Source organism: Neodiprion lecontei, chromosome 4 (assembly GCF_021901455.1).
Source record: "Neodiprion lecontei isolate iyNeoLeco1 chromosome 4, iyNeoLeco1.1, whole genome shotgun sequence".
In the NCBI taxonomy this organism is placed as follows: Eukaryota; Metazoa; Arthropoda; class Insecta; order Hymenoptera; family Diprionidae; genus Neodiprion; species Neodiprion lecontei.
Genome location: NC_060263.1, coordinates 14464726 through 14477920, shown reverse-complemented (window position 1 = coordinate 14477920; position 13195 = coordinate 14464726). Strand labels below are relative to the sequence as shown.

Sequence of the window (13195 nt, the reverse complement as noted above, 5' to 3'; positions counted from 1 at the left end):
CGCGAGGCAACACGCATCGTCCGCATGCTCCTCCTCCACCCACGACATCTTTCTCGAATTAATTATGTCCGGCCCGATAGGTCACCCCTGCATATTATACTCCCTGAGGGATGCGAGGGAAAGTGGAGCGAGCTCAGGGTCCGTTTGGCAACCCCTCTGCGTCTCCTTAGTCCCCGTAAACTCGACCGGATGGGACCGACCGACCGACCGGTGGTGCGAGCGGAAGAGAAAGAGAGAGAGAGAGAGGGACAACGTTTCTTCTAACCACGTTCCGTTCGCGTGCCCGAGAAAAGTTTCTACCTGCAGACGCAGCATGCTATGGCACTATATGCTCATCGACTCCATCGTCTGTGTATGATGTAGGTACGTTATACAATGGTACATAACACCAAAAATATCAGATAATTTCGGGGGAATGATTCTCCAGTTTCGAGGGTATCGCTCCCGTTTGATGACAGTTTCACTTTCAATGGAAGAAATCCTTGATCCAAAGTCTACTGCGCGGCAAAGCCGCAGAGATTCTGCATTACGCCAAACAGTATACACGTATAATATATAAGAGGCGTTTGAGAACCGTTGGCTACCTGAATTATCCCCGCCCTTTATTTTTCGAGGGGCCCTACCTACATTCGATGCCGGAGGGACCATTTTTTCCATCCCTCTCTTCGCTCCGGCACATTAGAAATTCTCTCTACCACCACAGACGCGGTTCGTTGTAATACATGCTCCGTTTTTCTCTCCTGCGTGCACGTTCTCTATCCCCTTTTTCATCCTATTTCAACCAGCTATTTCATTCTACGACACACGCACACGCGCGCCTCTTCTTTTCTATACCTCCGTAAAAGCTGAACCTTTGAATGTAAAGAAGGCAAGGGTAGGCAGGCAGGTATATGTATACCTCATCGGGTCGCGTGGCACCAACCTCACGCACCTCCGCAATGATTATCGCCTCTGTTCCTGCAGTTGCAGTAAAGTTTTACGACCGTTTGTTTGCAATAATATAATAGTGCAATAAATTGTGCATAGACGCAAGAATTAGGAAAGTGTTGAGAAAAATGAAAAGGAAAAAAAAAACACAATACACACGATAAGAAGTGTATTAAAACAAAGAGAGAACAAAGATTAGACAGGTAACGAACTGCCATACTATTATACGTGCGCGGATATAATTATTCTCATCTACCCATGTACAGAAAATCTAATCTTGTATCGCGTACCACAACAAAGCGCGTTAATAATACCGTCTGTGATGTTCATCACGAAGTTGCGGTTATACGATACCTACGTACTGTAATATAGGTCGTACACCGGCATACATACAATCCTTGTCAATATCCGAAGTGTGTTAATTGTATCGCGAGCTGATGGTTCACACGACAGATTCACCCACGATTCCTCAACCTTATACTACCACGTGAGAGATTAACGAAGTCAAAAACGACATATGAATAAAGAAAACATGTGCACGTCGTATTATATCGATCACGGATAGAATAAAAGAGAAGATTTGACCCAAAACTACGGTAAACGAGAGGGACGCGTCAGGTCTTTTTGGTAAATGGAAACATACTTCGTAAAATGCAAAATTTACTATAGAAACAGTAAAGATCACCGTGTGCAGAGTAATATCTGTTACGTTTGATGGAGACAACAATAAATTGTTGACATGGGTATTTTTTTTACAAAGATTTTGAGTGTCTCTCTTTTACTGAAGTTTTGATTAAAATCTGCTCTTTTTCTTGTCTCCGTGATTAAGTGTGAGGCGAAGCTTTAAACGTAGAAAAAAAATTGACACTAAAAAGAAAGAAGTCAAAATTACAGAGGATCTATTCAAAACGCGTCAAATTCTCTCGCAGTTTCGTGCTTTACCTGCAACAGGATTAGCGTTGTTCGATTTCGAAAGGGTAAGCTGGGAAAGAGAGAGAGAGAGAGAGAAAGAGGGGGGGGGGGGGGGGCTCCAACATGGTATACCATGCAGCAAGGCTGCAGGCAGGCTACGGACTGGCTAGAATTTCACGAAAACTCGAAAGATGACAATCAGTCCGAGTTTTATTTTCTTTTCTGCAGAAAAGAGTAAAGTGGGTAATTATATGATTAATTCTCAGGTCAGTATTTAATTATAAATGTACGTTTCACTGTATAAATATCTGGTTATCAGCAATTTAATCGGGTCGGACAGGCCAACACAGCAGCTGTCGTCATTTCCACGAGGATAATTGAACGAGGAAGTGCCCGCGATTTTGCCGTCACAGTTATCATATCACTTATGATTTCTTCTTTCAGTTACTAAAAAGTTGCGACATGTGTTTCAATCTCAATTATTTCAAACACTGTACACAGAACGTAAGTCGGATAAGTTAGCAGGCTGAAGTTTGTAACGTTATTCCAACGGTGCATGATTGGAAAAAATTGTTGTTTTGCAACTTTGGGATTTCTTGGAAATTTAGTAAGCTGTTAATACAGCATCAACAAACTCGGATTTAGTAAATTCAACTTCTTCAGTTATTCTAAAGATGAAAAATAGTAATTTTTGTCTCAACGTTTCGACGCTTTAAATTTACTAACTTTAGCCTCGTGGTAAGTTACACTCTGTATATTGTCAGTATAAGCGCGTTGATCGTTAAGGTTGTATTACGTTCGGAATATTTAAGCGCAGCTGCCACCTTATACCCTATGTACCAGACTATAACCAACTACGAAGAGAGATCATCTCGCATTGAAAGAGTCCGTGGCGCCTCTCTTCGTAGCGGACAAGCCGAATGCAGAAGAAAATAACGACACATGGACGGTAACATAAGAAATATTTTCGAACTTTAGCAAACTTAAAATTTACCCACACACAGGCATACCGAAAACGGGTGAAGAATAAGGTGTCCAACAGTCGGAAAAGTGTATAAAATTGAGTAATTACGCGTGACCTCTATGAATAGCATCCCAACTTCCAGGTTATACATACATGTACATAACAACGATATTATCGTAAGCCGATGTAGAATCGAGGAGAAACCGAGGTAGAAGAAGCGAGCCAGCAAAACCAGAAAAGCGCCGATGAAGAAAGAAGAGGAAGAAAAAGAAGAAGAGGATGAAAGGACGGGGATAAGCCCAAGGGGGAGCCGGCAGAATGTGGCGTGCCACGCGACCGACCGCTCGCCGTTCGGGCAAGACCCCGACGTGGTGAGGGTAAGGTCACTGCAGCATGGAGCAGCTGTCGTTCCGAGTCCCTCCCTTCGATCCTCTCGCCCATTCGACCGACGTCGAACGGACTTACGGACCCCGATCCACGGTCCCAGTGTGTCGGAACGGCCCTCCGAAGAGGACGAAGAGAAGGAGGAGGAGGGGGAGGAGGACCACCTCCGTAACACCGAGTAGAGGTTCTCGACCCAACGCAGTATCCCCGAGAGTTATCCCCAACGTCAGTATATTGGGCCGGTTATACATAAGTATTTGCTTTTGTGTATGTGTGTGTGTGTGTGTGTGTGTGTGTGTGTGTGTGTGTGTGTGTGTGTGTGGGGGGGGGGGGGGGTGGAAATAGAGTCCAGTATATGTTCGCTCTTGTCATTTTCCAAACTCTCCCACTGCAGGTTTACCGAACGTTTTCAAATATATATAACCCTTTCAGTCACGCATTTAACAACTCGGAGATTTTTAGGCTCACCGATCACGAATCTAAAGTCGGAATTTCATCATTTCTAAATCCAAGATAGCGGATCCAATATGGCGGCTGTAAAATTACAAAAAAAAAAACTATCAAAATCCTAAGGGGGTTTTTGGGGTCGCACGAAGTAACAAAGATCATTTGAAGTTGAAATTGAAAATTTGTTAGCTGGGACGCTGGGTTAATTTTCATCGTTACAGGATCATCCATCTCGTTGTTCCGGTCGCAGTCTACACACCTATCCATAAGCGACACGTACTCGAGTAACGATCCGGAGAAATGAACGAGTCCTCGAGACCATGACCAGGATTTAAAGGAAACGAGATTTCTCACCTACCCCGTGCGTTACGGCGTGATTGTCTCTTATTATGAAAAATGAGGAATCGCCGTTGAGACGTATAGGATGCGCCACGTGCCGCGCGCGTGCCCGATACACCTCCTCGTCTCCCGTTGGGGGACTTTGTCACCTTTGTTCGCCGCGTCGCGTTCCTGTTTCTCGGGATGCGAGGCGAGCAAGCGAACGAGGAGAAGGTATAGTTGAGGTGGATCGCTGCCGCCAGTCTGCTCGCCTGCCTGCACGCCTTGGGAATATAAGGTATAGTGTATAAGCGGTGGGTACAAAAGCGCGTGTGTAAGGTACCGGTAGGCAGGCAGCAGACGCTTGGAATGTTCAACAGGTGATCGACCAGCCGAAAGTCCGGCGAACTGATACGCGACACCATTTTTCCTCGATTTTCTGTACATCCGAGCAGAAATTTCTGTAAACGTTGTATATATATATATATACAGATTCACGTATACAGATAACCCAGCTCTGTAAATCCGAAACTCCGGTCAATTTAGAAAACATATTGTACCGACGTACGCGAGCTTTGATTGCAATACGCATGATTTTTTCAGAATCCGCGGTGTACAAGTTACAAGGTCGCGGATGTACGAGAAATGGGATCAACGGTTGTGATGATCCGCAATTGACGCGTACGACGGTATAATATTTACGAAAGAAAGACGATCGTTTCTTCAAGTTGCGCGTTCTACGATACATCGGGTCGATTAACGACTCTCCACTTATCGGATTCGATTCCTCTCAAGTTTTCGATTCAGAGACATCGGTCGGATCTTCGCATCGTCGTTCGGTGCAGAGTAACTAGAATTTGAAGGGTACCGCGGGTCAAAACTTGTGAATAACCGATATATCCTATTAGACGAATCAAGATTTCGAACAATTCATCTATCGTTATTTTATCATCGCATGTTTGAAATTTCGATGTATCGGCCATTCCAAACGTTGATCCATTGGTGAGTTGTTGCCCCCGCGCCCAATTTGAAATTAAGGGTATCGTTCCAACGGACCGTAATACCGGCTACGTAGGTGACGTTTTCACACGAGGTGAGTGTGAACGTGCACGCTGCACTTACATTACGTGGTGGGCGCCTGACTCTCCGTGCGACCCGCGAACGGAGGTAAACTCGCACCGCGTAAGTAGAAACCCGTGCGTGCATGCGTACAAAGCTAACAAAAACCTATATACCTCGGCGCACAACGTGCCGAGGAGGCAGCAGCCGGTACAACGGCAGCAACGACAACGGCAGGTGCACTGCGTCGCGTCGGTGTCGCACCCCCACCTCGTCCTCCCTCCCGCCAACCTAAAAGAAGTTTTACCATGCCCAACTAACCCCTCGGATCTTCTCCTAGACTCGCTCCGACGATTGAAGAAAAAAAAGACGTGAATGATAAAGAAATAAGGACTGTACGTTAGGCCGTTTTAGAAACAAAGTAATTAGCGATTTTCCACCAGTTCACCCCCATGAAAGGTTTTTTTGGGTTTTAAAAGAAAGATTCTGTCGAAACGTTCTATGTTATGCGTATTCACGTTTATATACAATTTTTTTAATTTAACAAGTATCGTGAATTAAAGTTTTTTTTTCTACCGCTTACGTCAATCATAATATCAATTTACGTTACAAGGAAGACCTACACTTGTAATATCAAGAAGTCTACAATTGTTGTTTGAGAAGTGTTTCTGGCGGCTTTTTCATTGTTAATTCAATCTCTGGAAATCTTTATAATTTAATATAAACTCGTAATTTAAGAAAATAAGATTCCCGGTTGATGCGTCGTTGTTTATGGATCGTGATTCTTGGATGTAACATAAATTTCAGGAAAGAAATAATAATTCAATTGCTGCAACGTCTCTTCATAAATTCAAAAAACCATGGAAAAAAGTGAAAAATCATATGAGCGCGATCTTCCGCACAATGTAGAACGCTCTTTTTTGGACAGAATCTTTCTTTTGACCTAAACAAACTGGTGAGCTGTTGCACCAACGGTAGGAACCTTACAGTCGACAAAGTTGAATGAAAAAAAAATAAATAAATAAAGGAGACGCCTGCGCATGGCTGGTACTCATATAGGGAGTGAAAAACAAGCGAGGGAAAGTAGGAGGGAAAGAGAGAGCGAGAGGAGAGTCGGAAGGCTGGTAGCACGCGGGACGGGGTTGATATTTCGCTATTTTCGCTACTGCGCACCTGTCGGGGGTTCGTACGTGGTGGACTACGACACGTGCTTCTATCTCAAATACAAAGGTCGACACCGTCGCGAAAAACGGGTAGGTATGCCCGTCTGCCGAGGATATATTTTCGTTTAGCGTTAATTCATCAGTGCATCTTTGCATCCGATACAACGGCGGGAATTCGGACAAAGGACGATGTTGCAGCGATTGTTGCAAGTGGCGACAAAAATCACTCCACCTAGCCAAAGTCTGAAGAGATCGGAAGATGCCTTCTCTCAGTTTCGAACGTTTCTTGATTGTTTCGGCGGTGCAATAAATGAGGTTTTCTACGCTTCTTTCGCTTTTAATCCATTATTCGTTCTCATTAATCACTCTCGAACGGACAATAAGATTTCCAACACGTGTAACGCGTCGATATGTCGAATGGAATCCTACTTGACACTGGGATCGTAAATCTATCGCGTTTGGGGGTTAACGTTATCTTAAGTATCTCAAGTATATCAAGTTCACTAACACCGTCACGTCGACGAACTATTCCTAACCACTATCGCCCGTTTTTTTCAAACTTTGTGCGTTTGTAATACCCTCGCGGAAGAATAACTTGCGATAACCTGTGCACGATGATAACTTGGTCCCGCAGACGAGTTCGCCTAACTCGTGCGGAGGTTGAGAACATCTATGACTTTCCGTGCAGAGACTTTGACAACTTCGACGAACTGTATCTGTCCACGCGTTTAGAATTGTGTAAATATGCATTCGAATCTTGGCTTTAATCGCGCGATGGCGAAATGGAAAAAGGGACACCTGTAAACAGATCGTCATTGTCAACGGGGTATTGGTAATATGATGGGATTCGAGCGGGTAAAGTACAGAAAAGGATATCAGAGATTCTAACCCGCCGGGTATTGTCTCGGAAGAGTGATATACATATGTATACGTGTATAAACGGCGAGGGAGAGATTGTTTTCGGGGTGTTGGGACAACGGGGTAGAGAGGAGGCGAGGAAGAGGGATGGAGTGAATCTTAGCGAGTATCGCGTGTAAGTTGTTTGGTGAAATCACGTTTGGGCTGAGGGGCGGTAAAGGGGGAATGTTTAATTGGGAGAATATACATCGTTCGGGAACTGGATAACCTCGGGTGTTGCGAGTAAATCTTAAAAAGTGGAAAAAAGTAAGTCAGGGGAGAGAAATGCCGTAGAGGCAGCACCATCTACATTGTCAAGTGAACCAAAACAGAACCATCCTGGGAAACTGGGTTGAAAACGGTTGTTTTTAATCATCGTTAAATCGCATCCCGTACGCCGCGTAATTGGTAATCGAACGACAACCGTCCGGTCAGATATTTTCACCCACATGTCACTCGGACGCGATGTTTTTGGTCAAAAAACGCGGCGCTGTATACGTCTGCGATACGATATCCGAACGAAACACGACACGCACGCTCTTAAACATTCACAATTATACGTCAACTCCGGGCTAGTTATTCACTGTTTATGCACTGGTTCTTAAACCTAGTATGTTAAACTTCGTTTATTCACACTCACCAGGCTGCTTGTTAGCGATCTTATTGAAGCAGTTTTGAAATACTTCGTAGAGATGCATCGGCTCGTCGTCGCTGGCCGCCATGTTTCCGAACATCCAATTCATTTGTTTCGATTAACGGCCGCCAGCGGCGCCACAAATCGTCATCCTCTCGAACGATGATTATCGACTAGCTTCGACCAATCTCGACTCCCGCCAATATTTGAAATTGTTTCCGGGCGATTTTCCGATCCCGCGATACAATATACGCTATAAATAGCAGCGAAGAATATGATTGAGAAGGTGGCAGTAAATTTCAGACGTAACTAAGAATGGCAAACAATAAGAATAAGACAGGAAGAGCCCATATATGTTTCGGCTAATGTAGGTTCAAAAAAACAAAAAAAACCTGCCATATTCTCAGGCGATATTCGACGAGCGTCCGCAGTACAGGCACCAGGGTATACAGATATATAATTTACGTGCCGCGCACTGTTCTCTCGGTATACCTTCGTACCTACGTATACCAAACTCTGCCCGAAAATCGCTTTCTTTTTGTAACTTTGTTGTTTTTCTCTATTTTCATTGCATACAAGGTGTTCATCGAGATATTTATCGATGTAAAATAAAACCGTGCAACCTGTAAGAATCGGGATTATACTACAGGTGCAAAGGAAATATAGCATCAGAGTAGAAATGGAAAGATTATGCAACCTTTTTTATTGTTTTCGATACTCGATCGATATAATTGCTCTAAATATATTATCTATATATGTAGTTTGGATGCATTATGCACCTGACGAAATTTCCAAAAAATATTGATTATACGATATGATACGATGGCAGACAAATTACAAGACTGATTTATTTCTGACTTTTAGTTGTATGTCAAGTTTGTTAGATGCTAGAAATTTTCCTAAATCTTTGATGATCTGCCAACCCGTAGATTTGAATCTATGCCATTCGAAACGCCGAATAACAGGCCTAAATATGTTACGAACTTTCGCAATTAAATCTTCTACAATCATCGAGTTTGCTCTACGATTATTAACCAACTATGCCAACTCACTCACAGAGCTCAACTGCATATGTGTATATGTATAAATATGAATAGTAAATCTGCAGTGTCGATGACACAGTGCTGACTGTTCATGAAGATTGTTTGACTAGAGCACCGCGAGGTACTTTAACTAGACTCTTGTGCTGCACTTGATAAATAAATTTTCAATAAGATATAAATGACTTAATTGAAATATTAACCATTGTGTTGCCTATTACTCGACTTTGAGTCCTGGTGTTGGACGATCACTAGTCATGAACGGCACTGCAACTAAGTACATGTACGGTTGAACAGCATATAACATGAAGACGCAGAGGTAGAACGGTAGTACTCGATCAGTTGGGATAGCAGATTGAGCGAGTTGCAAGGCAATAGTCAAGCTGCAAATCAGAGCTCCTTTAACTATGTAGCTTGAAGATTGTGCGGAGTGAGATATCCTAAAACAATATCAATATTTATACAATTAGTGCTTCAGCTTTGAACAGAATGTTCAACAGAAAATGTTCATGTACTCACCTGGATCGGACAGGTGCGATTAATGCTAATCCAAAAGCGGCACCAGATACTCTCACTAGAGAGAATAGCGGTGTTGTGTTGACGTGAATCCACTCCGGATTGGTGCACCATTTAAACGCCAATTTGACACTCCACTGTGGATCCATGCCTGCAAAATGAGTAACATATGTCTGTCTTCGCAGATGGAATCACAATGGGCTTGAATAAATTGTCTGATAGTAACTAGTTTACCAAGGCCCTTCTGCAGCCAATATGATCCAAAGGATATCATAGTCATGCCTAAGGCGGCCAGGAGTAATTTTGGCCTGCGAGAATGCCGCCACCATGTTGAAATCCTATAGTTGCATAAAAACATCCGTGCTATCAACACACCTGCAAAAAGACAATTTTGAACAGATGACGAACTGTGACACTGAATAAAAAATATTATTCAGCACTGAACATTACAGGCAAACTTACGCACCTCCAAGTACTCCGAGGATACACTGATGGGGAAAATGCGCAGCGACGTAAAGGCGAGACGCAGAAACCAAGAACAGCAAAATACCGAACAAAAGCCAGAGAAAAAACTTTATTCTTGTATTAGTCGTTTTGCTGTAAAAAACGGGGAGTTAATAAACAAAGATGCTCTCCAACTGGAATGTCATTTGATGATGGTGAATAGAAAAGAAGACTCGATCCACCTAATTCTTTGATGCCTTGACAACGATTCGTTTGTAAAGTGAACAATTGCAAATAGTACAGCTGCAGAGCCCATCACATGCCCTGCAAAATTTCAAAGTGTGATACATGAGTGATTTTGCAGAGATTTAGAGATGTATATTGCGATGCTCTGTTCTACTCACCCGATGGGGAACCTGGACCAGTTTCACATGTTAAATGAGTTTGTCTTAGCAGAGGTACAGGGTGCTTTGTGAGCAGCTCTCTTTCTTTAACCCACCTACAGCACATTAGTGAATATTTTCCATATTTATCACAATATTACATTATTTTTGTTTAATTCAAGTTTACAGTGATGATAAATTTCAAAACTGAAAACCTTTACCTTGAAAGATAAAAACATCTGCATAGCTAGGGCTGAACTGATCTACTAAATGTACGTTTTATCTGAAGTGAATGAGATGACAGATATTAGAATAAGTCACAAAATTACAGTCCCCATTACACCTTGCAAGGTTGAACGTGATGACGATAACTTCCATTTTCAACTCACCAGTACGGTCTATGTTCCATGAGGAGCCATTTCAACAGGATGTTACACCACTCGGACACAAAACTAACTATCAGTATATCAGAAGATAGCTTAGGACTTAGAATGACAAACAGTGGGACTAGAATCGAGAAAGCGTAGTCTGGATCAGCGACTTTTGTTACAGTCAAAAAGAACCTGTCGCTATCTGGAAACCTGCAAGAGAAAGAGAGAATTTTCACATGCGCTATTACAGCTTTTCTTCTGTAGAACTATGACGCTGAAACTAGAAGGTAATACAGGTGGAAAGGTTCCAGTAGATGATCAAACGATGAAGCCTGACAGGATAATTCAGGGAACTTTTTCTAAAGTATTCCTTGATATTTCATAATTTTCTCACTCACTGAAAGCCATCCAGAATTATTACATGCCGGATATTACTTGCCAGTTTGAGGACCATTGTAGAACTTTTTGCTTTCATACTTATTCATCAAGAAACGTAATACTCACATGTTCTGCAAGCCATCAATAGCTGCGGCACCGATTTCGTACAATGCTTCAACGGGATGCATTATGGACTTTGAGGTTTGGCAAGAAATCAAATCCAATGCTTCTGAAAGTGTGCGTTAATATTTTCAGGCATGTACATTGTACACACATCAGTACATATATAATATGTATGTATTGCAGTGCCGGCCCAAGGGGGGGGTGCTAACAGTGTGAGCATGCAAGGCCCTGCCTCTCTGAGGCGCTGCACCGCTGACTGACTTGCAGATGACTAGTGCTGACAGTCGGCGACAGACTACATAATAAAAAAAATTGAAGTAATGTTTATTGTGCTTGTGTTGTAACGGCTGATCGTACATCATTCATTTTTATTGCGATGTGAAAATAAATAAAATATACATATTTGAAAGGAAGACGAGTTTTTTTATGTAATGCGTTATTGAGTTTTACTGAATAATATATTTTATTGTTTATTGTTATAATCGTAGTACCAAAAAAGTGAATTGTAAATATGCATGGGGCTTTCCATGCCAACTTGGCAAAACTTTGAAAGTTGACATTTTTTATTTCGCTGAAACTTAGCCATCTTTTTGCAGCCTAAAAGAAAAGGTTTCTTAATTTGTTTCAACGTTTTATTCAACATAGTTTTTGGGTAATAAATTATTGAAAAATTCATATTTTCAATAATCATTTACTTTTCAAACGCGTTTATCTTTGCTCCCACTGCATAGATTTACAAAGACAAGGTGCTGAAATTGTTCTGGAGGGAACAAACTTTCTAAGTAACATATTTCAAAGGTGCTACAGCTTCGTCTTCAGACTTCATTCTCAATTTGAAAACTAGGAATCAAATTTTCAGGACATGTGCCCCTTTTGAAAATTGAAAACGATTTATTTGAACTCTATTCAAATTTTATTAGTGTTCTGAAAACTTTATTGACCTTACCAATTACCGTCACATAAGCAGAAAAATCGTTCTCGAGGTTGAAAATAATAAAAAATTACTTGAGACGTGACACTAGTCAAGAACGATTGACTTCCTTAACCACTATATCGACTGAATCCGAATTGACCAAAAACTTAAATTATGATGATATTATCAACGAATTTGCTGTAAGACATGTCAAAAAAATTATTTTAGTTAGACGAATCCCAAATTGTATTCATAAGTTTATGAAGCAATTATTTTTGTTATTTGATTTATAAACGAGTTTTTATGTGATTGAAATGTTAAATTTATGAAATAAATGTAAACTAAATGCTGATGAATAATGAATTTAAAAAATGTAGTGAATTCTACGACTTTACTATTGCGATTTCGTAGAGTCCATGCCATTTCTTTACTTCTGCGTAAAGTGAAAATGTGTTGCAGTGTTTTTGTTCAGGATTGCGTATAGAATGGTGCTGTAGGCCCTTTTTTGCGTTCGAGATACGTGGACTCTGATATTTGGAGATACACAAATGAATGTCAAAATCGACCAAGGCACGAACTTACATACATTTCAGACACAGTTGAAAGTGATCTTCAAGAGTAATATATACCAAAATTCAGTAAATCATTACTTCTTTGTACGAAATTTGTTTCAAGGTCTTGCAAGTCAAATTTGCACTAGGCCCCGCTTCTGTTCGAGCCGGCACTGCTGTAACGTGTATGATGCGGACACGTTATATCAATAAAGGTTAATGCGTGATCCGTGTAATTGCAATTGAAAATTTTGTACCTTGAATTATATTCAGGATTAAATCACGCACATATTCTTCAACTGTATCGGTTTTGGCAGAGAACTGATTAACAATTCATTACTTAAATATCAAGAAACGGTTGAAAGAAGAGATTGACGAAACACTGACAGGCACCGGCAGTCTCCATCTACACCGTCAGCCTCCATCTTGTGTCAACCGGCAGCAGAAGCAGCCTGCAATGTTGGCGCCCTCTTGAGACTGTACTTTTACCAGAGCTTTTACGGTACGGGCCTAGGACTTAAGATTCAAGCTGCGAGCTCAAAAAACTCCCTAGGGTCTTAGAATAGCAATTTAATGAAAAGTTCACGTGATTGCTGCCAGCACTGGTAGCTGCTTCAGTATGGTTGGATACTGATGTGTGCATTGTTTCTATTCGATAGTATCGATGTCAGTATTTAAGCGAGATTTATGACGTCACATTCAAAGATCGTTAAAGAATTGACGAACAATCGAGTTGCCATATTATTAAAACTCGACGGCGTGTAACGAATT

At 41.7% G+C, this 13195-nt stretch overlaps 2 protein-coding genes across 3 annotated transcripts in view; both read right to left on the bottom strand.

Annotated features, from left to right (window-relative positions):
* Positions 1–7804, bottom strand: part of LOC107220997 (transcription factor 12) — an 82237-nt gene extending 74433 nt beyond the window's left edge. For both annotated transcript variants that reach the window (XM_046737583.1, XM_046737588.1), the window contains exon 1: positions 7712–7804. In XM_046737583.1, coding sequence (XP_046593539.1) covers positions 7712–7793 — 82 coding nt within the window. In that variant the 5' untranslated portion in view covers positions 7794–7804. The remainder of the gene's footprint in view (positions 1–7711) is intronic.
* A 592-nt stretch (positions 7805–8396) lies between these two features.
* On the bottom strand, positions 8397–12752 carry LOC107221002 (glucose-6-phosphatase 2). Its single transcript, XM_015659839.2, has 9 exons — positions 12682–12752; positions 10964–11066; positions 10478–10669; positions 10110–10204; positions 9948–10029; positions 9728–9858; positions 9496–9636; positions 9265–9412; positions 8397–9185 (listed from the first exon to the last, which is right to left on the bottom strand). The coding sequence occupies exons 2-9, from the start codon at positions 11023–11025 to the stop codon at positions 8963–8965; spliced, it is 1074 nt and encodes a 357-aa protein (XP_015515325.2). The 5' UTR covers positions 11026–11066; positions 12682–12752; the 3' UTR covers positions 8397–8962.
* Between the last annotated feature and the right edge of the window lie 443 nt (positions 12753–13195).